At 38.1% G+C, this 25,981-nt stretch overlaps 1 protein-coding gene across 3 annotated transcripts in view; it reads right to left on the bottom strand.

Annotated features, from left to right (window-relative positions):
* Window positions 1–25,981, bottom strand: part of ATF2 (activating transcription factor 2) — a 111,943-nt gene that overhangs the window by 67,113 nt on the left and 18,849 nt on the right. For all 3 annotated transcript variants that reach the window (XR_006355600.1, XR_006355601.1, XM_043993098.1), the window contains exon 3: window positions 625–694. Coding sequence is in view for 1 of the 3 variants with exons in the window: in XM_043993098.1 (XP_043849033.1) it covers window positions 625–694 (70 nt within the window). In the remaining 2 variants the exon portion in view is untranslated. The remainder of the gene's footprint in view (window positions 1–624; window positions 695–25,981) is intronic.

Genomic DNA, 25,981 nt, shown 5'->3' with positions numbered 1-25,981 from the left:
GACATTCGTTCTGACTCACTCTTCCTATAATATTTCACATTATGAACTTAATAGCAATTAAATTAATAGTATAAATGTTTTATTTGAAAAAACTAAAAAGAGAATTTCTGAAACTTTTCAACCAAATATGCTGTTTTTGCTTTATAACATAGCAGACTTGGAGAATATAAGTATATAAAGGATAGTATTGGTTGACTACCAACGAATTTTACAAAAAAGTACAAAACAAATTAGCATTTTTCTGTAAGACCATGTAGTTTTCATCTAAATTTCATTTTCTGATACATTTAAAAACTATATTGTATTTTATTACCCCCACATTATGATATACTTCAGTGAAACTAATTTTATAGCTGTGGGCATTCCCTCTTCTCTTCCTTGTCCATGTCTTCCTATCAATCTACCAGAGTAGCTTTAACCAATGTGTATATTACAATACTTGGAGCATACTCTTCCATAGATGGTAGATTCCTTTAGTCTATGGTTCAACCCAAACTAGAATATTCAATCTATTAAATGAAAATTACAAATACTTCCTAGAAATTTTCTTATGTTTATTCTTAAACTTTTATTCAACTCCCAAATGACTTGCACATACACAAATGGACAAAGTGATCACATTACCTGGCCACATCCAGGGGCAGTGCATAGAAAGGGTTTGTCATCACTCATATTCCACAGGTCCTTGAACTGCCTGTATTGAAAGGATAAGATATGTCTAAAAACATTTCTAGTACATTTATAATTTTTTCAGCAAAAAATGAAGTTATTTTAATTCAAAATTAAATTTCACTTTCTGACATATGTGATACATTTCTGATCATTCAGATTCTCTTAAAATGTGCTATAAATATGTCTTTAAAGAATTATTTTGGTAGTATTTTAATCCTTTATTACATTTCCATGTTGTAAAGACAGACAACTACATATTACTAACATAAGAAGGATATACAACTAAGGAACTAGGTATACTCATTTTAGTACTTAGCATTTTGGGCAAAATCTTGCCTGAAAATATATGTGATTCATTCTCCCTATTGTTATCAGTTTGTATTTTTTACCCTAATAACTTGAAAGCTCTCATATAGTTCCTAAGCTATTATCTGAAGAAAAGAGGTACCTCGCACTGTACAGCACCACTTGGTTGGGCTCTTTTCCTCATGCAAGAAAAAGGAATGGATGGGGCAGAAGGAAAAGTTATGGAAATATCCTAGTCACCAACACTCATCTCTGCTCTGAACCTTTCCAGAAGACCATTAAGCATCCTAATTTTTACTGTCAAACAAATTAGGACACAATAATCTATAGTAACACGCTACCCTTTTCTTTTTCTTTTTGAAGCTGAAAAATTCTTCAGTCTCTTTTAGAAACAGACTCCTTAGATCAATTCATCAACAACTACTGGTTAAGTACCTAATGAGTAAATACAAAGAATGAAAAGGTTTCTAACTGCAATGAACTTACTTACATGCATTATGATGTAAGTAAATATATTCCATTAAGAAAATCTTTATTAAAAACTTAACATCAGGGGCAGCTAGGTGGCGCAGTGGATAGAGCACCGGCCCTGGATTCAGGAGAACCTGAGTTCAAATCCGGCCTCAGACACTTAACACTTACTAGCTGTGTGACCCTGGGCAAGTCACTTAATCCCAATTGCCTCACCAAAAAAAAGAAAAAAAGAAAAGAAATGTTTGGTTTTGTTGATGTTAAGTTGGGTTTTTTTTTTTTTTGGTGAGGCAATTGGGATTAAGTGACTTGCCCAGGGCCACACAGCTAGTAAGTGTTAAGTGTCTGAGGCCGGATTTGAACTCAGGTACTCCTGACTACTCCAGGGCCGGTGCTCTATCCACTGCGCCACCTAGCTGCCCCCAAACCAAACATTTCAACATGTAAATAACAGGAAAGATGGCTGTATGTAAAAACAATGAACTTCAGTTGTATAGCTGATTTTTAAAAATCAGTACACTTAATACAGCAGCAACAAAACTGCCCTGCTTGTCAACGTCTCCTGAATTTCCTTATCCTCTTTTTTAATGTTTCACTTAACGTTCCTTTCTTTTCTGCATCATTACTATCTACCAATTTTCCTGCCCCTTTCCCAATAGAAGAGCTACCTCTTAACAAATAAGTATAGTCAAGAAAAATTAATCAATACAATGAGTAGGTCCGAAATCGTATGCTTCATTCTAGACCCTTTTCTGCCAAAGTCTTCTGAAGTTATTACTAGTCACTGAATTACTCAGAATTCTCAAATTTTTCATCATTGTTTTCCTTGACACTGTTATAATCATCATTAATGAATGAAAGGATGAAAAAGCATTTAGTAAGAGCTTACTACTTGTCAAACACTATATTAAGTTCTAGTGATTAATTTACCAAGGCTAATCCAGTCTTTTTTTTTTTTTTTTTGCGCGGGGCAATGGGGGTTAAGGGACTTGCCCAGGGTCACACAGCTAGCAAGTGTCAAGTGTCTGAGGCTGGATTTGAACTCAGGTACTCCTGTATCCAGGGCCGGTGCTCTATCCACTGTGCCATCTAGCTGCCCCGATAATCCAGTCTTTGACCTCAAGGACCTTACATTCTAATTGGGAGAGACAACACAGAGTGTTGGTCAAGAAGGATAGTTTGGTTTGAAGACTTTATAGCCTATCCAATGGAGAGTAAGTTGATATACTCTTTTGTGGAATAATGACAGCCTTGATTTATGATTACAGAACTAGAGAGGAGCAGGGTAAGATAAAAGGGAGGAGCAGGTACATATGTCATGGTGGTAAAGTGTAGATGGAACCAATCCTAGATGTAGGTCATCAGGGCAGCTATCAATTAGGAATCTTTTCACAGGGTGAGGGTTCCAGACACAGAAAGTTTAGATCTTCTAGACCTCGGTTTCTGGTCTGAGCTTTAGGACAACTGGGGAGATGGCATGGGGTTCTGCCCGATTCAATGCATATCAGTTAATACAAGTCTTGACAAGTTTCTCTGAATTTGCTCCTTTCATCATTTTTCTTGGTAAAGTAATAGTCTATTATATTTATTTATATACCCTATTTTGTGCACTTGTTCCCCATTTTGTTTCCAATTCTTTGCTATAATAGAAAGTAGTACTATATATTTACATATTGGTCCTTTCCACATTGTAGAATGCTAAGTGGAACAGTGGAAAGAGAAGACGACTTAAGGTCAGGAAGACCCGAGTTCAAATTTTGCCTCACATACTTAGTAGCTGTGATCATAAACAATTCATTTAATTTGCCATTTAATCAGAAACATTTATTAAGTGCCTACTATAGCCAGGCACTGTGCTAAGATACCTGAAATGTTCTTCCTCTGATGTATATTGGAAAGATTCCACTCAATGGTTTTCTCGTACCTTTCCTGATTCCTCCCCACTCCCATTATTAGTACTTTCTACCCCTCTTCTTAATATTACTTTTCATTTACTTATCTTATCCAGTGACAATGGCCTCTTGGGTTATTATTTGTCCTTCATTCTCTCAAAGAGGACCATGACATTAGGGTGATGTCATGACCTGCACTGAATTGGGAGGGCTGTGCAAGGTCACCAACCTTACTCTCTCCTCCAGAGACATCTGGGTCCAGTGGTAGGATATACAGCAGAACTACTGGAGATGGTCCTGGATGTTTTAAGACAATTAGGGTTAAGTGACTTGCCCAGGGTCACACAGCTATTAAGTGTCTGAGGTGAGATTTGAATTCAGGTCATCCCAATTTCAGGGCCAGTGCTCTATCCACTGCACCACCTAGCTGCCCAGGCCATGAACAAGACCCTCCACCTCTGGGCTACAGGTATTTTCTCTGGCTGGCTATCCTTCATGCCTGAAATATTCTCCCTCCTCCTCAACTCCACCTTTGGACTTCCTTTAAGACCAACCCCCTCTTAATTCTAGTGCCTTCTCTTTGTTAATTATTTCTTATTTGTCCAGTAAATATTTATTTGCACGCTATCTCTGCCATTAGACAGTGAGCACCTTGAGGGCAGGAATTGCCTTTTGCCTCTTTTTGTAGCCCAAGTTCTCTCTCTTTTTTTTTGGGGGGGGGGGACACTCACAGATTTTATTTATTTAAAAATATTATTCTTAGAAGAGATCCAGGGGCAGATAGGTGGCAAAGTGGATAAAGCACCAGTCCTGGATTCAACAGGGCCTCAGTTCAAATCCGGCCTCAGACACTTGACACTTATTAGCTATGTGACGCTGGACAAGTCACTTAACCCTCATTGCCCTGCCCCTCCCCCCCCAAAAGAGAGAAGAGATCCATAGATTGCATCAGACTAATTAAGAGGTCCATGACTAAAACCAAAAACAAAAGAAAAGAAAGTCTTTCATCTAATACAATCCTCTTAATTTTTTTTAAAGTAATAAATATTTTTATTTATAGTTTTGGGTTCCAATTTTTTTATCCCTTCTTCCCTCCCTCTTCTCCCTGAGGCAGTAAGCAATCAGATATGGGTTATGCATGTATGATTATGTAAAACATTACCATATTTGTCATTTTGTACAAGAAAACTTGAATAAAAGAAAAAAAAATGAAGTGAAAAATGGCATGCTTCAGTCTGTGTTCCATCAATATCAGTTCTTTCTTTGGAGGTGGATAGTATGTTTCATTCATAGTCCTCTGGGATTGTCTTGGATCACAGTTCTTCAAAAAATAATATTGCGGTCTCTGTGTACAATGTTATTATCTCTTGGTTCTGCTCACTTCACTATATATCAGGCCTTTCTGAAATCATTCCGTCATTTCTTATAACACAACAATATTCCATCACCATCACATACCACAGTTTGTTTAGCCAACCATAGCTATTTAGCCATTCCCCAATTGATGGGCACACCTTTGATTTCCAATTCTTAGCCACCACAAAGAGAACTGCTATAATAGGTCTTTTTCTCTTTTGGGAGATGTCTCTGGGATATAAACCCAAGCACTGGTACTGCCGGATGGATCAAAGGGTGTGCACAGTTCTATAGACCTTTCTGCATAGGTCCAAACTGCTCTCCAGATTGGTTGGATCTTTTTACAAGTCCACCCACATCTCCTCCAACATCCAATATTTTCCATTTTGGTTGTATTTGCCACTCTGATAAGTGTGAGGTGATACTTCAGAGTTGTTTTAATTTGCATTTCTTTGCTCAATAGTGATCTAGAGTTTTTTCATATGATTATAGATAGCTTTTATTTCTTTGTCTGAAAACTGCCTGTTCATATCCTTTGACCATTTATCAATTGGGAAATGACTCAGTTCTCTATATATCTGAGAAATGAGGTCTTTATCAGAGATATTTGTTTCAAAAATTCTTTCCCGGTTTTCTGCTTCCCTTGTAATCTTGGTTACATCAGTTTTCTGTAGCCCTAGTTCTTAACACAATGCCTGGTACATAAGTAGGCATTTAATAAACATTTGATTGACATATATATATATGTATATATATATGTATACACACACACACACACACACACACACACACACACACACACACATATATCCATACCCACAGGAGAACATAAGTTCCTTGGGGCAGAGCTTGTTTTGTTTTTGCCCTTATATTCCCAACTCTTAGCACAGTACCTGGTATATATTAGTTACTCAATAAATGCTAGTGAAATTGAATTCTTAACTAGAAAGTTCAAGAAAGCAAGATAAGGGGTATGTTTAGGGCTAAAATTCTAGCTAGTCTGTCTAAAATATCCAATGAGTGGTCGCCAGTAAATTATAAACTTTAGCAAGAGTTAGACTTTTAAGCATTTATTAAGGAGAATAAGAGTTTGGTAAAGAGAGAAGAAAAGGCCTAGATTCCTATCTATTAAAGGGAGAGCACATTTCTAGCTCCCCGCTCCACCAGTGTCCTCAGGAAAGAGCCCCAGAGCGAGCGCCAGTCTCTTCCTTCCTCCTCCCACTAGCCGCGTCACTTCCTGACGCCAAAGAAAAGACTCCTGGTCTTGCCCTCAAAGACCTTCACTTCATGGGTGGAACTCTTCTACAGTAAGTCTCCAGCAGGTGGCGTTATTCCAATCGTTACAGTTAATTTATAATAAACTCCAAATTCATCTGCTTAGAGATGATTACTGAAACCAGAGAAATAAAGATTATCAAGGAAGAATAAGTAGAAAAACATAAAAGAGATGGTTCAGGACAAAGCCTTGGGTGGCACTCCAAGTTAGGAGGCCAGTGATGCAAAAGAGACTGAGAAAGCATTGTCAGAACAAACTGGAAGAGAATCAGGAGAGAGAAGAGTAAGAAGTAGGGTAAGTTAAGGACAGTGAGGACTGGATTTACTTTGGTTTTTTTTAGCAAGCTATTTTTCTTGAATACAAAGGAAATGACTATGATATAAAAATCACCAAAGCATCTGATTTCACCCCCAGGAAGCATCTTGAAACAATGGAAAAAGTCGGATAGTTAGAGAGTAGACAGAGACAGGAATGCCTGGATTCAAAAGCCCTGCCTCTGACTCATTCTGCGTGCGCGCGCGCGCGCAGCCTATTGGCCAAATAACATATGGCAGAGTTAGGAATGGGTAGTCTACACTACTCTAAGACTGTAAGTTGCAGAGAAAATGCTGACCTGCTTTGGCAAAGGGATTTCCCTTACCTTAGAGTTCTCTATGTTAATGAAGTCTTCCCAAATTTTTCTGAATTCTTCCTGTTCATTTTTCCCTTGTAGCACAACAATATTCCATTATACTCACATACCCTAATTCTTTTAGCTATCCTCCAAAGAACTAGAAACCTAATCTTCATCACTGAATGGCCATTGCCTCGGGCAAACTGAGACCTCGGAAAGGCCTTAGCTTAAAAGGCCAAGGTCTCCCATTGCACCCAAGGCCATCTCCAGCTGTCCAGATAATATATCTTGCCACTGGACCCAGAAGGCTCAGGAGAAGAAAGTGAGGCTGGTGACTTTGCATAGTCCTTCCTCATTTAAATCCAATTCATTGCAAGTCATGTTATCTGTCATGGTCCTCTTCAAGAATGAGGAACATTTTGTTCTCATACAAACCTGAAGCATCAAACTGACCTCAATCAGGCCTACCATACAAAAAAATTGGTAACAAATTACTCAAGTTATAGCCTATTTCCTTTCTTTTAACTAATAATAGTAAACCACAAAAGCAGCAAATGAACTAGATTATTAATCTTTATTCTTTTTAGGTATTTTGCTTGAATGCTTTTGGGGAATGTAACATGTGAGCTCTGTGTATTGGTTGGGATATACCTGATGTTTTAAAATGCATCAAAAATTAATCTAAAAAATTAATATAGGGACAGCTAGGTGGTGCAGTAGATAAAGCACCAGCCCTGGATTCAGGAGGACCTGAGTTCAAATATGGTCTCAGACACTTGACAATTACTAGCTGTGTGACCCTGGGTAAGTCACTTAACCCCAATTGCCTGGCAAAAAAAAAAATAATATAATGATGATATTTAATTGCTTTTTCTTATTCTCCAGGGAATAGGAACCATTCATTGAGATTCTGAGACAGAGGTAACATATTTTAAAAATCAAATTTGCTTCTTAACTGTGAAATTCAAAATGGGACAACCATTCCTGTGACTCATCAAACTTACAGGGATGCTGAAACTTATAAGCCAAAAAAAAAAAAAAAAGGGACATATATGCTTCAAGAGGAGATTATGGGGGGCAGCTAGGTGGTGCAGTGAATAGAGCACTGGCCCTGGAGTCAGGAGTACCTGGGTTCAAATCCGGCCTCAGACACTTAACACGTACTAGCTGTGTGACCCTGGGTAAGTCACTTAACCCCAATTGCCTCACTAAAAAAAAAAAAAGAGAGAGATCATGTACTAATCTAACCATACTAGAGAGCAATTTGGAACTATGCCCAAAGGGCTATCAAACTGTACATACACTTTGATACAGCAATACTACTACTAGGTTTATATCCGAAAGACATCCAAAAAAATAGGGAAAGGACCTATTTACAAAATATTTACAGCAGTTCTTTTTTGTGGTGACTAAAAACTGGAAATCAAAGGGTTGCCCATCAATTGGGAAATGGCTAAAGAAACTGTGGTATATGATTGCAATAGAATATAGAATATTATTGTGCTCTAAGAAATGACAAGCAGGATGATTTCATCTTGGGCTTTTCCAGGATGTGGGGAAAAACAAAGCTGCAAAATCTGGAAAACCTGGAAAGACTTACATGAACTGATACAAAGTGAAGTGAGTAGAACCAGGAGAAAGTTGTGCACAGTGACAGCAATATTGTTCAATGAGTTGACTTAGCTATTCTCAGCAATACAATGATCCAAGACAATCCCAAAGGACTAATGATGAAGCATGCTACCCACCTCCAAAGAAAGAACTGATATTGATTGAACACAGACTGAAGCATGCTAGTTTTCACTTCCATTTTTCTTTTATTCAAGTCATTTTACACAAAGTGACTAATACAGAAATGTTTTACATAATTCACATGTATAACCTATAACTCATTGCTTACCATGTCAAGAAGGGGGGAGAGGAGAGAGGGAGAGAAAGATAGAATCTGCAACTCAAAACTTTAAATAAAAATGTTTATTAAAATGAAAAATGGGGGAGGGGAAATCACTTAAAACCTTAAAAGCCATAGTTTGGATAAAGGGGTTGGGTATTCAGTAAGAGGTTTTTACTGTAAAATGAAGTCACAAATAGCCAGAAAAATTCTGTAGCAAATAAAGAGGTGAGAAGAATCTGAAAGTAATATCTTTCATGAATGAGATCTAGGAAGCAATGGAGAGTGGTTTAAATAACCCTTACTACAAAATCATCTTTTAAAAATAATGGGGTTTTTGATAGTTTACAATGTGATATACTGGCAGAAAACAGGGATTGTCAGGTCATAAGACCTGGATTAAGTTCCTGCTTAAACAACTATTTCAGAGTTGTTGTTCAAGTCAACCTGACCTCTCCCGGCCTCAGTTTCCTCCTCTGTAAAACAGGGATAACAATACATTCATGGTTTCATAGAACTGTTATGTATAAAGCACTCTGCAACATTGAAAACATTATATTATGACATTATCAATTTTGATCACCTAGCATGTGAATACGTCCAGTAATAAATGTTGTTACACCACAGTCTTCTGGTCTTCTCCTGCTGGTCTAACTGCTCCTTTGCTGGATCTTTCATCCATGTCATGCTTGTTAACTGTGGTGTCTCCCAAGGCTCTGTTCTATGTTTTCTTCTATTCTCCCTCTATACTATGTTGCTTGGTGTTTTCATCAATTTTCTTAGCTTCAATTATTGCCTCGATCCATGATTTCCAGATATATAAATATATATAGACCTAATCTTTCTTTTGGACTCCAGTCTCATGTCACCAACTTCCTTTTGCACATTAAGAATTCCATGTTCCCTAAATATCTCAAAATTAACATGTCTAAAACCAAACTCATTATATTTTCCCCCAAACCTTCCCCTGGTTTGTAATTTCCTTATTACTGTCAAGGTCATAATCATTCCAACATCCTCCCAGATATGATGGCTCACAACCCTGGTATCATACTTGATTCCTCACTTGTAGTCAAGGCCCATCCATCCCATGTTGTCCAGTCTTATCATTTCTATCCTCCCAACATCTCTCAGATACCTCCCTTCTCTTCACTCACACAGCCATCACTCTTGTGAAGGGTCTCCTCACCTCAAACCTAGACTGCTGCAAGTTTTCTGGTTAGCCTCTTTGCACCAAGTCTCTTCCCCATTCTAATTCATCCTCTATTGAGGAAACTGAGGCTAGGAGAGGTCGAGTGATTTTTGTTAAAGCACAAGGGTGACAACGTTCAGCTTCTACTCAAACCCCAGAAGCTTCTTAAATTGCCTCCAGGATCAAATATAAAATATTCTTCGGCATTTAGAACCCTTCATAACCTGACCCTTTCTCACCTCTTCCATCTTTTTAGACTCATGCCTCTCCACACATACACCCTCTAACGATACTAGCCAATCTGCTGCTCTTCAGACAGAACACTCCATCTCCAGCCTCCGATCGGAATGTTCTTTCAAGGCACCTCTGCCTCCTGGGGTTCCTTCATGATTCACCTCACACCTGAGTTGCTACAACATCCTGTTGGTGGGTCTGTCTGCCTCAAGTCTTTCTGCACTCCAATTCATTTTCTATTCAGCCACTAAAAGGATTTTCCTAAAATATAAGTCTGATCCTCTTACTCCACCTCTACTGCCTCCAGGAACAAATATAAAAATGTTCTGTCTGGCACTCAATGACCTTCATAACCTAGTCCCCTCTCACCTTTCCATCTTCTTACACCTTACTCCCCAACAGGGAGACCGGCCTCTTGGCTGTTCCACATCTATGGGATACCAGGCATTTTCTCTGGCCATCCTCCACATCCTCCTCTGCTCTGACTACTGAGCTGGCTTCCTGAATCCCAGCTAAAATCTCACCTTCTAGAAGAACACTTCCCTGACCCCTCTCTAATTTCAGTGCTTTCCCTCTGCTAAATTATTTCTTATTTATTCTGTATATAGCTTGCACTCTCTCTATATATATACATATACATATATACATATACACATATACATATATATATGGGGCGGTGCGCGCACGCAAGCGCACACGCATACAGTCTCCCCCTTTAGGTTGTAAGCTCCTTGAGGGCACAAAGTCTTTTGCCTCTTTGTATATCCCCAGCTCTAAGCACAGTGCCTGGAACATGATAGGCACTTAATAAATGTTTGATTGATTGATATAAAAGAGCCACATGGCAGACAGATTAGAACATAAGGCTCCAGCTTAGCAGAGAAAGCAGCTTGCCTACTGACCCTTTCAGAGGGCATAGGTGATGGCAGCATTAGACATGTGAGCTGCTTCATCTATGCATGTGTCCCCTGCCTTAAAGATTCTTTCACATGTGATCCCTCAGTGTCTCCTCTCCAAATGGTGGTACATATACTTGCTGTGCACATGAGGGCTCTTTTGGGCAACTTACTTTGCTTTTCTATTTGCTGCTGCCTTTTCTTTTGACCCAGCATTTCCTCTAGTAACAGAAACATTGGTGGAGGTGCTGATGAGCTATGATTTTGAATAGCTGTGGACCCATAAATTTGATTTCTGGGAGTTAGATGATGAGGAAGAAAGTATATTCAGGGGCTACCTATTTTACATCATTTGTTCTTCATAATCACTGTGCAAATGGTAGCTGTGTAATAACATTACATAGATGAGGAAAATGACACTTATAAAGGTTAAGTGATTTTTACAGTATCATATAGTTAGTTAAATAGTGAAAGCAACACTAGAGTTAATGTCTTGTGGTTCTAAGTTCCACATTCTTTCCACAACACCTGGGACTAGATAGACGAGTCAGGGTAGGCTTGATGGAGTAAATGGGACTTTGACTGGGCCTTTATGAATGGATAGGAATTGGAAACATGAAGGAGAAAAGAAAAGGTATTTCTGGCAGGCCACAGCACATGGGAATAGCAAGGGTGAGGAACAACACCATCAATTAAAAGACTTGGGAATAAAACTACTCTTTCATTTTCTTACATTTAAAGGGGAAAAAGCCAACACAGTGCTATGACACACCTGTGGACAAAACCTGGGGTAGTTTGAACTTGGCAAAATCTTTTTGGCCATCCTTTGGTTAGAGAATGGAAATGATTACATGTGCTTCTTGTCAAAAGATGATTACCTCTAATTAGTATACATTTAATACCCCTCCCATTGTTCCAGGGGGCGACTGAGTGTAGTCATTATAATCTGAAAAGGCTTCTCCCCCATTCCCTCACGCCCTTAATAGTCTTAGAAGAGGAGAGGGATAGAATCATTTTAATCCTAACTACTACTATAGGGTTAATGCATAATGAGTCCTCAGTAAAAAGAAAGTAGCATAAAATTAGATTCATCACTAGAAGAACAGAATTCAGAATACTGAGGGCTTGATGGTAGTAAGTTAGGGAAGGGTAGTGTAGTGATAAGAAGAATAGAGGCAAAGTAAGAAGACAGGTCTGTGTCCTGCCTCCACCAAACTTCCATTGGGTTTGATTCTCACAACAATCACTAATTGGGTAACTTTGGGCAAGTCTCTAGAGCTCTCTGAATCTTATTTTCCTCGTATGTAAAAGTATTAATATTCGTATTACCTAACTCACAGTATTATTAAAAGGCTAAAGAAAATAGTAGGTGCAAATTGCATTGCAACATAAATCTAAGTACAAATTTTCAATCTTATCTAAATAAACATTTTTCTTAAAATAATGAACATTTTAATTTAAAATTTTGAATTTCAAATTCTATTCCTCCTCTCCTTCCACTACCCCTCCCTGAGGAGGTAAGCAATCAGAAGTAGGTTATACATGTTCAATTATGTAAAACATTAAATAAACATCTGTTTCCAAGTGATGAGAGATTCTGGGCCACATGACCAACAAGATGGAGAACTAGACATTTTCTTTGGACCTCACAACCTCTCCAAGCTCTCTAAAATAGAAATCACATACCCAAGATAAAGAAATTTCAGCTGTCTCCATGGTCTACAACACCAAGAACACCAAGAAGGTAAAAAGTGCATGAACACCTAATTCCAACTCACTGAGTAACCCCTCCCCTACTGCTCATTATGCTTTTTTTTGGGGGGGGGTATTAATTTTTTGTTTAACTATTTAAAATTTTATGTATTTATTTTTTATTTAACAATAAAAATACAAAGACAAAACAATACAAAGACAAATATAACATATATTGACATTAAGTACCATGTTCATTTGGGAAGTAAAGCTTTCAGGTCCAATGTACATATGTTATTTGGATCTTACATATTCATTCCATTTTTGGCCTTCTGCAAATAAGTTCCTATATACTTTTGAGACTGAGATCTACCTTTTTAAAAAGCTTAAGTTCAAGTATTCATGGGGGGCGTACAGGCAAAAAGTAGAGCTTGTCTACCCAGAAATTAAGTATGGAATGTGATGTTAGCAGCTAATAATTTTCTTTTCTCTTCCCTTTTCTTTTTGTGGGACAATGAGGGTTAAGTGACTTGCCCAGGGTCACACAGCTAGTAAGCGTTCAAGTGCCTGAGGCCGGATTTAAACTCAGGTCCTCCTGAATCCATGGCTGGTGCATTATCCACTGCACCACTGAGCTGCCCCCATCATGTTCTTTGCAGCAAGTAAGTTTACACTAATCATCTGACTCATAGGTTTGCAAAAGACCTTCCTCCCCTACTCCTGTGAAAATCCAAACCCTAAACTAAAGAAATGTGTTGAGGCTCTGAAAGCCAGAGCCATGGCAGCATCCTGTGCTGCAAAAGAGATCTAAAGGAGAATGGAATAACAGGGTGAAAGAAAGGGACAGGACATATGTTTGGGAACTCAACTCTACACCAACTCCCACCTCCTCCCAAGTACCATGGAAATCCAAACTCCAAAACAGTAGAATTCTGGCCAGGCACAACAGCAGCAATGGGACAGAGAATTGAGGGAACAGGGTAGGACAGTGTGTGTGTGGGGGGGGGGGGTAAAAATTATTTGTGGTATAGGCAGCTTTTGAAGAACCTCCCCTTTAGGGGGAGAAAGGATTGAACGTTCCCTGAAGGGAGGTTGGAGGGCACTTCCGAACGCTGGCGACTGCTGACGACCAGGTGGCGCGTGCTGGTTCTTGGTCTGGCTGACTGTTCAGGTGTTGGGTGAGTTAATGATGGAAAACCCTAAATTACTTTGAACTAGCTTAATAGGAAACGCCCTGGGGTTGCATAGGTTAAGTTTAGAGTTAAGAACATTTATCTGTATTCCTATTTTCCTATTTCCTTATCTTTGATTTTTTATTAGTTTCACCTTTATTGTTTAATTAATTCCCAAGTAATAGAACCTGATCCTTTTGTGAACTAAAGCTTAGAGGCTCCTTTCTTATTGGCCTGGGAGAAATATCTAAAAGGGCAGTTCAGAGAGGAGGAGAACCTAAAAGGTCCCTCATATTTCCCGGACCCCAGTATTAAGGTGAGTCACCCAAATAACGTTCCGTATATCAAATTTTGGCCCTCACAGGTGGGGGAATGGGGTCATGTGGCACTCTACCAAGCCTGAAGGAAAAGAATCTAGCATGCAATTAGGGTCAGTTCTGTCCTCCCAAAAGTCACTTGGAGCATAGATTTAAGCTGGTGAAACTGAATTGCCCAGTGTGGGAGGAGGCTGAGAAGCCCAGGGAAAGCACCATAAGAAGGGAGGAAGTCAGAAAGTGAACAACAAGATAAAATAAGGGAAAAAAACCGCTGAAATGATCAAAGATCTTGGGAGAAAGAAAATTCAAAGGCATTAAGCAGATAAGCCAAAAGAAAAGACATTAACAGCAGAAAGAAACATGGCCTATTTAGGAATCTATAAGTGCTACAAAACAAAGGAAAATGACTCAATACTCGATGAAGTAGAGGACCCTAAGGATTTGAGGAGACCGTGGAACTACAACTTAGTGTTCCTAGTTCTTTGAAAGAAAAATGAGAATTGTGAGAGCAGAAATATTTGACAAAATAGAAAAACTTTAATTCATGGTGGTAAGTCTTACCAAAGGAAAAAAGAGGACAACTGACTGGGAATACAATATATACAGAAGTGGACAATCTAGAAATAAAAAACAAAAACATTAAAAGAAAACATGCTCTGTATATAAGCAATACATACTGATCTCGAAGATAAGATGTGTAGAGACAACTTTCTAAAAGATTAAAAGTATCCTAGAAGAACAAGATAAGTCAGAAAACCTAAACACTATAATGCAAAAAATAGTACAAGAAAACTGACAAGAACTTCTGACCAGAGAAAACAAAATGCCAAGTGAAAGAATATATCACCTTGGGGCAGCTGGGTGGAGCAGTGGATAGAGCACCAGCCCTGGAGTCAGGAGGAACTGAGTTCAAATCTGGCCTCAGACACTTAATACTTACTAGCTGTGTGACCCTGGGCAAGTCACTTAACCCCAACTGCCTCACCAAAAAAAAAGAAGGAAAAAAAAAAAGGAGTGTACTAGGAGTGGGTTTACTAGATATAGCAAGCAGGATGGGAAGGGTGGTGAGTGTATTTGGGGGGAGGCAGAGATATGCCCAGGCTAAGATGGTGTACACTTGTAGGGCCAAGAATATATCACCTCCAGGAAAAACAACCAACCAAAAAACCCCCAAAAGCCTAAGGCTGCAAATTCTAAGACATATAGTGATTAAATTTAACAACTCCATTAAGAAATAATACATTCTGCAGTGACCAGGAGAAAGCTTCAAGTACAAAATAAATTTGAATAATAAAACTAGTCTGTACCCATCAGAAAACACAGGAGGAAGTAAAATAATGTGCTCCAAAGAGAAATGGACCTCGATATGCAGCCCAAGGTGAGCTACCCTGCAAGTTTCAGCTTAACCATAAATGAAAAAAGATGGACTTTGATAATAAAGAGGCATTCTTAGAAAACCAGAAAAAAAAAAGCTATATCTATATGCATAGATGCTGGAGGTAAGAAGAAAGGATGTAAGTTTAAGCCAAGGAGAAAACATCTGCAGTCTAGAGCAGCTGATGTGATCAAGAGCCAGTACCTAGAGCAGACAGAGCTGGCCTCTATCCTTTGGTGACCCCATATAGTCAGACCTTCTGTCCATCCATGCTAAACCTATTTGATTCTTAAACATCCCAAACCCAAGAAATGCTGGAGGAGTGAATGAATGCAGCAGAACAACCAAGGACAGCAAGAACTGACAGCAGAACCAAGGAAGAGATTTCTTTCTGAATATACGCAAAGAGACAGAGATAAACGCAGTAGTGAAGGCGATAACAGAGGCAGGTATGGGGCATTTGGTATTGTACTCAACACTGCAGCACCCTGCCTACAGGTAAAGCAATATTTTCTTGTGACACTGAATTATAAAATGAAAAAGTGCATTGAAGGGGAGAGGGGATGAAGAAGATAGAGTATGTGATGTGCTCTGCTCAAGTTAGAGCTGGCATGAGAAAAGACTCCTATGGTCTCTAAGGAAGAAGAGAGTCTGCAAGGGAGTGGGTGAAGAGGCAGAGGGAAGGGTTGTAAAGAGATTAAAAAGGGGGAGACCTTGTTTTGGTGGGAGGTGGGAGTGCCACTGATAAATCCTCTTATGAGTGGAGAGAGAGGTTCTATGAAAGGAGATGGAGACCTTGAATAGAGGTTGTCTACCTAATTTTGTGCTTAGAAAAACCAACTCATTCTACTCTTAAGTCATACAATATACATTTGTGGGGGAATTAAACATTCATAAACACTTTGTGATTTCATAAGCGTCCTAGTTCACAAACTTCTCTAGCTGAAAACACTTCCTGATGCTGTGTTACCACCCTCAGGCCAAATAGGTGACATTTAGAACATCACAGCAGGAATTTATTAAGAGCAGCACATCTGGGGTTCTTTCCATGTCTAGTTCCCCTCCCTGCCACAACCTTTCCCTCCCATCTTGTATATCTGTCTCACTGAGGTGGCACCACATAGCAGGGCCCAGAAAACAAATGCCCAGTTGTTATCTTGACCTCTCTAGAGCTTTTGGCCATTCTTTCCTTTTGATATTTTCACCTCTGTGCTAAGGTTTCTTCTATAAAATAAGATAGTGGGACTCATAGGTCCCTAAGATCCACTGCATTTCTAAAATCTGTTATTCTGTCTGCAATTATCTAAATAAAAAGTATATACCAAATATCATTCTAAGAATAAACTAAGTGCTATTTCAATATTTCTAAACAAAGTATGACTTTAAATATGTAAAGGGAACAAAAATAAAGCAATTTTAATTTTCCTCAAAATTTCAAGAAATTTTATACCTCTAGCTGGTAGTTTCTGAGGAATTTCTAAGAGATTTTACTTAGATTATCCCCACTAAATGGAATATTGTCATTTTATTTCAATCTCTTGTTGAAATACCACAATAGTGGGAACTACTAATAGTACTTCTAAGTCTTCTTTCACGGAGTATTTTAGAATTCCAAAATTCCAGATGAAGTAGAAGCTCTTTTAGAAGAAATAAACATGACTAAAGAAAATAAGATAAAAGACAAATAAAAAACAAAACCCAACCACAGTAGTTTAATTCATCTACATTCAACAAATTGGGGGGGGGAGGTTTGAAGTTTTACCCGTTTTTAGCCTCATTACCTATGACAATAGTACCAGGAACCAAATTCCTATCATTATAAAGATGTCCGAAAAGTCTTAATACAGTTTTAAGCTTTAATAGCTTAGAGTTTAAAACTTGAACTAAGACTTTTTAAACATGCTTGTATAGTCTTACCAATATAACAATATGAAAGATTTCAGAAACATTATACTCTAAAGGCATATTGCTATTAAAGTTACATTGTTCAATATCATTAGAATGAGTATTATCAAATTATCAATAAATCACTACCAGCGTTAGTGATAAAAAAGCTGCAACTGCATACAATTAACAAATGAAATGTTATACAACTTATGAAAACAATAAGTTTGGATGCTAAATTAATGAAATAGAACATTTAAATGATCTCTTAGATTACCTCTCCTAAAGGAGAGTGACTAAAAAGGGTAGCCTAAAGAAAACAGATAATTTTTATCTTAGTTCTCATGTCGATGTAAATAACAGATATTAACCAGTTCTTGAGGGTCTCATCTCAAAGAACATAAAATTAATGAAAAGACTGGTGTAAAAAACAAATCCAGAACAATTCAACAGTGTAAGAGATTTTGCTGGAGTAGGAAGGAATCCAAGAATTTAGGGAATGCCAGAGAAGAGAAAGAATAAAGCCCAAAAGGTGAAGAAAGTAGGGGAGAAGACAAAAACAAAAAAGAAAAAACACAATAATCTGGGATTTCAATTATATAATAAACCCACTCTATACAACATTCAAGAGATAGTGAAACATGGTACAAAAAAAATATAGTGTTCTCACTTTACAGAAGTAGACAGTTCCATAGACCTCAATGTAAAGAGATTTTTATGTAATGCGAATTTGCCCCTACAAATTTACTTCACATATGTATGTATGTATGCATGCATATGTATGCATGTATACACACACACATATATATATATATATAAAACAAAGGCATCTATATAACCAATATATAACAAAGGCACACACAATACCTTTATGTGTCACAAAATGTACTAAAATGAAGACATTAAATACTGTACCATAAAAATAAACTGAATTATGAAATGAAAGGTAAAGTTAATGACAAAACATACAGAGTACTATACAGTAAACTTAACATAGGTGAACAGTATGGTGTCCCTTCCCCACCCAATGTGCCTAGTGTGTATTGGTGGTTGGCTGCTCAAGTTTTTTTAATGAAGCTATCAAGAAAGGTTTAGATGGTGGCTCTTTTTCTTCATATAACTGATGATAGCAAGCAATATTATCCTCAACTAGTTTCTCAGCTTTAAAAAAATCTTGACGTATTTGGATTCATCTTTTCTATACAAGAAAAAAAAATCACTCAAATAATGCAACAGTTCTGCCAACTGTTTCTTTTTTTTGTTTGTTTGGGGTTTTTGTGGGTTTTTTTGCAAGGCAGTGGGGGTTAAGTGACTTGTACAGGGTCACACAGCTAGTGTCAAGTGTCTGAGGCCGAATTTGAACTCAGGTACTCCTGAATCCAGGGTCGGTGCTTTATCCACTGCGCCACCTAGCTGCCCCCCCTGCCAACTGTTTCAATGTGAACTTTTTTTACTTCAGTTTCAGGTTCTAAGCTTCCCTTTTGTTCTGCAGTCTTTGCAACTATCAGATCAATCAGATCCTCATTTGATAATTCTTCTTCATGAGACTCAATCAACCTCTCCACGTCATTTTTATCTACTAGCTACAAATCTTGTGCTAATTTTACAATCTTCTTACTTGCTTCTTCGCTTCATCTTTATCTAATTCATGAAAATTAGTAAAGAACTGCAGTCACACTTTTCCCCAAACTTTCTTCATAGATGGAAGTCAAATACTTCAGAAGTCTATATATACTTCATATTTGCTTAAGGAGCAACAGAAAATAGAAACAGAAAAGTGGAAGCAGTGTTAGGACCCTATGTGAGGCCTTGCTCACAGGAGAATAATACAATGGCTAGGCCCTCAAAGCCAGGAAAGTCCTGAGCCACCAGTCTGGCTTCACTTAGAGACTGTCTGCACAACGTTTGCTATCTCTTCTAGAGACTTCAGCCTGGCCCAGCTCACTTCTTCCTTGGAATTCTGACCTGTCTCAGCAGCCACACCCATCTATCTCTCTAATCCTATTCCTAATCATGAAAAGGTTTATCCTCTCTAGAGATCAGCTTTAACATCTTTTTCTGCCTTGAGGAGCAGCTAGGTGGCACAGTGGATAGAGTACTGGCCCTGAAGTTAGGAGAACCCAAGTTCAAATCTCACATCAGACACTCACCAGCTGTGTGACCCTGGCCAAATCACTTACCCCTGTTTGCCTTAAGCATCTGGGGCCATCTCCAGTCATCCTGATATATATCTTGCTACTGGACCCAAGCTGGCTCTGGAGGAGAGAGTGAGGTTGGTGACCTTGCATAGCCCTCCCTTACTTAAATCCAGTTCAGGGAAAGTCATGACATCACCCCAATGTCATGGTCCTCTTTGAGAATAAAAGATGAACAACAACTCTGCTTTGAACAACTTTCCCTCATGTCCCAACCCCACTAAATTTTATCTTACTGATTTCTACCCATCTTTCTAGTTGGTGGGGACCTTTCTCAAACCTTGATTAGCAAGAAGCAGCTTATAACTTGGCTTAACTAAATCATTCCATGTTGGAAACATATGCAAAATGTTTTCCAACTGTTTTCTTAATAATGGCAACTATTATAGGTTGCATTATTCCATCCAAGACTTTGTTCCTCAAATCTCTTAAGTGTAACTACTATTTACCAACTTGTTTACTTGCCTTTATAAGTAGCTAGAAAGCTAATTCTGGTCTGAATCCTACTCAGAGGATGATATAAATTCCCTAACAGAAGTTGCTGAATAAATTCTTGATCAGTTTACCTGCAAAACTCAGGGTCCTTTATTTTAGCCCTAATTCTAACATCTTAAATATTGGCTAACCGTCCTGGCTTTATGTTTTCTGGAAATTTAATGTGTGCCCATGTTTTCATACATATGAATGAGAAAAATCCTGAATATAATTGGGGGAGGATAAGAGGTGAGGAGGGAGAGACACAATTCCAAACATATTATAAGAAAATCAGGGGGCAGCTAGGTAACGCAATGGATAAGGCACTAGCCTTGGATTCAGGAAGACCTGAGTTCAAACCCAGCCTCAGACACTTACTAGCTGTGTGACCCTGGGCAAGTCACTTAAACCCCATTGCCGTACAAAAAAAAAAAATCAATCTTCCCTTCAACACCAATGAATTAACTCTTGGGTTCCTCAAATTACAAATTAATCTGTCACTCAACTCTTATTTTTTCCACTTAGTTCACAAGAAAAAAGAAACATGGAACAGTATAAAGAAGAATACTAAGAATCTGGAAATGCAGGTAACATAGGTAATTAGTGCTATAACTAGGAATGAGTCTAGGGCTCATCATTTACCCTCACTAGAAGGGTTACACGTAAAGACATGGTATATAAAGATATCTCATAGAAAAACTTAAAATACAAATATGTATATATACAGTATTCTGAGGATGGAGAAAACACGAGTAACTAAGGTAATCAGGAAAGGAGAAGCTGAACCTTGAATGAAGCCAAAAGGATGAGGTGGAGACATAGTGATGAGAGATGAAATCCCTTGATTCCCACAATTAGGCCTACTTGGCTTAGAATGTGTAAAAGGAAATAATATGAAATAAGTCTGGAGAGGAAGGCTGATAACACACTATGAAGAGCTTTAAAAGACAATTTAAGGAATTCTTACTATCCTGGATACAACAGGGAATCAAAAATGGTTCTTGGCCAGGAAGAATACCATTGACTATGTTTTAGGATGACTATATTGGAAGTTATATGGAGAATGGAAAGGAGATGAGAGATAATGAAAACCATCCAAATAGATGACTATTATAATATTCCAGGGGAAGTGATCTTAACCTGAGGTTCATCAACTTGTTTTAAAAAATACTGATAACTGTTTTAAAACATAATTGATTGGGGAGCAGCTAGGTGGGGCAGTGGATAAAGCACCGGCCCTGGATTCAGGAGTACCTGAGTTCAAATCCAGCTTCAGACACTTGACACTTACTAGCTTGTGTGAACCTGGGCAAGTCATTTAACCCCCATTGCCCCGCAAAAAAAAAGAAAAAAAAAAGGAAAAAGAAAACATAATTGATTGGAGCAGCTAGGTGGCGCAGTGGATAGAGCACCGGCCCTGGAGTCAGGAGTACTTGAGTTCAAATCCGGCCTCAGACACTTAGCACTTACTAGCTGTGTGACCCTGGGCAAGTCACTTAACCCCAATGCCTCACCCAAAAAAAAAAAAAAAAGAAAAGAAAAGAAAACATAATTGCTTACTTAAGTACATTATATATTTAATAATCTTATTCTAAGCAGTGGCCAACAGACTTCATTATACAGGGTCCATGACACAAAAAAGGTTAAGAACTTCCATCCTACATAAAAATGAGAAGGATTAGCTGGCCTAGGGTGTTAGCCATGTGAATGCAGAGAAGGGGACAAATGAAAGAGATGTTGTATAAGTAGAACTGACAAGACATGGCAGCTGATTGAATATGGGGGATGAGGGAAAAGGGATAATTTGACTTCAAGACTGTGACACCTGAATGACTTGAAGAACTGCATGTGCTTTAACAGAGAAATAGGGCAATTGAAAGAAGGACAAGCTTAGCAAAATAATGAGTTTCATCTTGGAAGTTGAGTTTGAGATACCTGTGGGAAATCTAGTTGATGCTCTCCAATAAGCAGTTGCTAATATGAACTAGAACTTAGGAGACACTAAAGGTGAAAGTTATCTGAGTAGAGATGGCAACTGAACCCATGGGAGGTAAAGAGATTGTCTGAACAGAAAAGAGAAGAAAGCCCAAGACTGAGTGTTAGGGGAAACTGACAGTATTTTTGTTTTTCCAAGTTATCTAACACTTAATTATAAGAATGTGGAAGAAAAAATATTTTTTCTCTTTTCCTCTAACCAACAATCTTCCTGTTTAAGATACCATTATATTGGTAGGCAACAGAAATAGTATGTTGTTAGGCAAACATAAATACTTATATATAAAGTATGATATATAAGTTTTGTGGCTAAATTATGTGAGAAATTATCTAAAGAAATTTTAAGATAAAACTGTAGGATCCTGGTAGAGCAAGGTCTTATTCTTTAAGATGCTTTTGTAACATCACCAAGGTCCTTTGCAGCTCTATTCTCCATGACTAGTCTTTAAATTCTAAAATTAGTATCACCATCATTTTCTCTTATTAGTTATTAACATGACCAAATATAGTTCACATTTCTTAGCTATATTTTGTTTTTCCTTGGCTCTGCATATAGAAGTCACTCAATAAATTTTTGTTTCGTGTCTACTTTGATAGAGTATCTAATGTATATTTATACTTATTTTCTTCAAATATGTAGGCAGTTGTAATTTTCTCATTAAACTTATCATTTAAGTTGTCTTCAATCTCTGAATCACTTACAATTGCAATAAGGAAACACCTGCAGATAGCAAAAAGGCTCCTACATGTTATAACAAATTAGGATTTATATTGATATTGTTTTATATGGTATTTTAATCAATCATTAAGCACCTACAATGTGCCAGGCAGTGCTAGGAATGCCCCTCACCCTGAAAATTCCAGTCCTTGAGGTATTTACAATCTACTCTAAGACTGAAAAAGCATAAAAGGCAGCTGAAGGGGAGAGGGGGGTGTGCACATGATGAAGAGATGGCTGGCCTGGGCACCCTCCTTGAATGAAGTAGCTTCTGAGAGGAGTTCTCCAATTCCCACTGATACAATCAGAGGAAGGGGCCCAGAGGCAATGGGGTATTGATGACATATTCATTCCAGAGTTGAAGCAATCTTGCTTTTTAAATAATAAAAGCATACTTTAAAATTTTTATCTGGGGGGGGGGCATCTAGGTGGCACAGTGTATCCACTGAAAGCACCAGCCCTGAATTCAGGAGGACCTAAGTTCAAATCCAGCCTCAGACACTTGACACTTACTAGCTGTGTGACCCTGGGCAAGTCACAACCCCCACTGCTCTGCAAAAAAAAAAAAAAAAAGTATAGATTTATTTCATTTCACTCCATTCCATGAAGTATTTCAATGTTTCAAGACAGAAATTGAAATCATCAAATCTGTTTTAGAAAGGAGCTTAAAAATGATCTAGTTCAACCACCTCTCTGATAAATTAATCCCCATTCTACTGGAAAACCTCAAGCGATTGGGAACTCACTAGCTAATGAGGCAGCCCATTCAATTGTTTGAACAGTTCTAATTATTAGGATGTTTTTTTATTACAATAAACTAAAACCTACCTCCCTGTTTCTTCTACCCTTTGGTCTTCTCCCATTTAAAATAACAGAATAAGTCTAATGATTCTTCTATATGACATCCTTTCGAATATGTGAAGACAGTTATTAAGCCTCCCATTCCGAAATTTTTTCTTCTCCAGCCTAAATATGGCAAGTTGTTTGAGTCTTGTCATTCATTGAGCTACAATTTCATCTATCATTGAGCCCAAAATGTTCCACTTTGTCCATAAGGATATAATGAAATTTTCCTTGCTAAAATCCAATGTCTGCAGTATTTGTACTCAAAGGACATGAAGGGCACATTGTTCTCTCAAACTTTTCACTCCAAGGTACAACTGCAAATTTTAAAATTTGCTCAGTTCCTAATTGAGACCAACATCCACTGATGAAGATTAAAATAGAGAAGTTCTGGTGGAATAGAAGGGTAAAGTGAGTCTTTGAAAAAAATATATCTGGTTGCACAGTAAAAGGGTGAGAAAGAACATTAAAGGCTATGTTACCAAAAGAGAGCTGAGATTTGGTGCCAGATATTACCAGGACTCAAGCAAAATCTGAAGGAGGGTTCCACCAAACTGGGGGAAGAGAGTAAGAGGAAAGAAGGGTACTGTAAGGGCTTAAAAGTCTAGCTATTATGTCTAAAATCTAATGAGTGGTCGCCTTAAATTAGAAGCTTTAGCAAGAGTTTAGACTTTTAAGTATTTACTAAAGTGCATCAGAAGTTAGTGAACAGAGAGAGAGGGGTAAAAAGTAAACTTCATCTAACTAAGAGAGCCCAGCATCCATCCTCCCACCAAGCAACAGTCCCGAAACAAAAGGCCTCGCTCCTCCCAGAAGCCACCTGTGAAACAGGAAAAAGGGCTGTCCACACACACAGCTCCAAGCTAACTGGTTGGTAGCACTGATTGACAGGACCCACGGGTGGCAAACATCACTTCCTGACACCGACCTGACCTTCAAAACCCCAGAAAAGGTCACTTGCGGATGTTAAAGTCACATGGTTGCTTTTCAGGACAGAGCTCACAATGTCCCTCCCAGCAGGGGGTATCATTCCAATTCTCACAGTACCACAGCTCTAGCTCTAGCTATATACAGCCCATACAGAGGAAGAACTCCAAGAAGCTTGGTTTACGACAAAAACCCATCAGGGTTTACTTGGTGAAGAACATGTTCTCCAAACACACTGGTTGGAAGACCCTGCTCTGACTTGTTTAACACTAGAGCACTCAATTAAAACAGGGTAATAGCATTCGTATTTAGGCATCGATTTGGAAAAATCACCACTACCACCACGCCACAAATTACTTTCATGTTCTCAGTCTCTGGAGAAGTTAATTCACTCCTCTATGAAGCTCCCACTCTAAAGCGCAGCCAAGTTAACTGGTAACTAAGTGTAAGCTAGCATCCCATATCTATTGCCTAACTCATTACACCAGCTCCTTATTGCCTCCCATTAGTCTGTGCAGTCAGGTCTCTTTACCATTTGCCTACTTCTAATCTACTTTCCATTTTTTCCTCTAGGTGCACTGATCAAAAAAGACAATACCATTACCTTAGGAAAGGTGTGTCACATGAATCAAACTCATCATTTATATGACTCCCCAGACCAAAACTGTGTTCTCTGTCCAGTATCCAGAATCAGTCCCTATTCTCAGTAGATTCACATTCTAATGAGGAAAATAACACATTTAAATTTCCTGAAAGCAGGGACCCAGTTTCTTTTTGTAATTGTTTCCCCAACGCTTAGCACAATGCCTGGGACATAATAAACACTTAAGAATTTTTTCATTTATTCATCTGCTTCCTAGCCTGATACTTCCTACAATCATATTACCAATACAATTATCCTCTTCTTATTCCTCTGTTTAAAAACACTTCTGTACTCTATCTTGGTTAGAAAATGTCTGAGGTACCGTGTTCAGTTCTGGGTATTACAGTTTAAGGACAATGATAAAGCAGAATGTGTCCAAAGTAGCTAAACAGAAACGGAAGAGAGGTTGCTAATGAAGATATGACTTCAAACACATAAAGGATTAATAAATTTTTAAAAAGCATAAAACATAGGGAGGATCAGCTATGAATCTTCACTTGAGAACTAAAATTTTAATACGGTTATGTTAAAGATGAGTCAGACAAGACCTGTGTTAGATAAAAATAAAAGTTTATGAACGTGTGTCAAATACTAGACAAAAATCCTCAGATTATGAAATTTCCTGCTCTGGAGACCTTTCAAAATAAATGATTCTTTTTTATGGCTGGGTTATGGCTCTGACTAAAGTCAAATGATCAATGAAGGCTCTTCCATTGCTATAATCACAAAATTCTAGTGGAGCCAGGTGTTTTACAGAAGAAAGGCAACCTATGTTTACAAAACACAATATGCTTATATTTAAATGTATCCTTCACAGAAGTGTATAGCTGTTGGCAAATACACAAAGTTGTGTGCTCTGCCACTATTTCCAATTCCTTATTTTAAAATCATTTGTTAAATGAAAGGCTAAAAAAAAAGAAATATAAGTACTGAAAATAGAGATTAAT

Source organism: Dromiciops gliroides, chromosome 3 (genome assembly GCF_019393635.1).
Source record: "Dromiciops gliroides isolate mDroGli1 chromosome 3, mDroGli1.pri, whole genome shotgun sequence".
Classification (NCBI taxonomy): Eukaryota; Metazoa; Chordata; class Mammalia; order Microbiotheria; family Microbiotheriidae; genus Dromiciops; species Dromiciops gliroides.
This window is presented reverse-complemented; position numbering and strand designations above follow the sequence as displayed.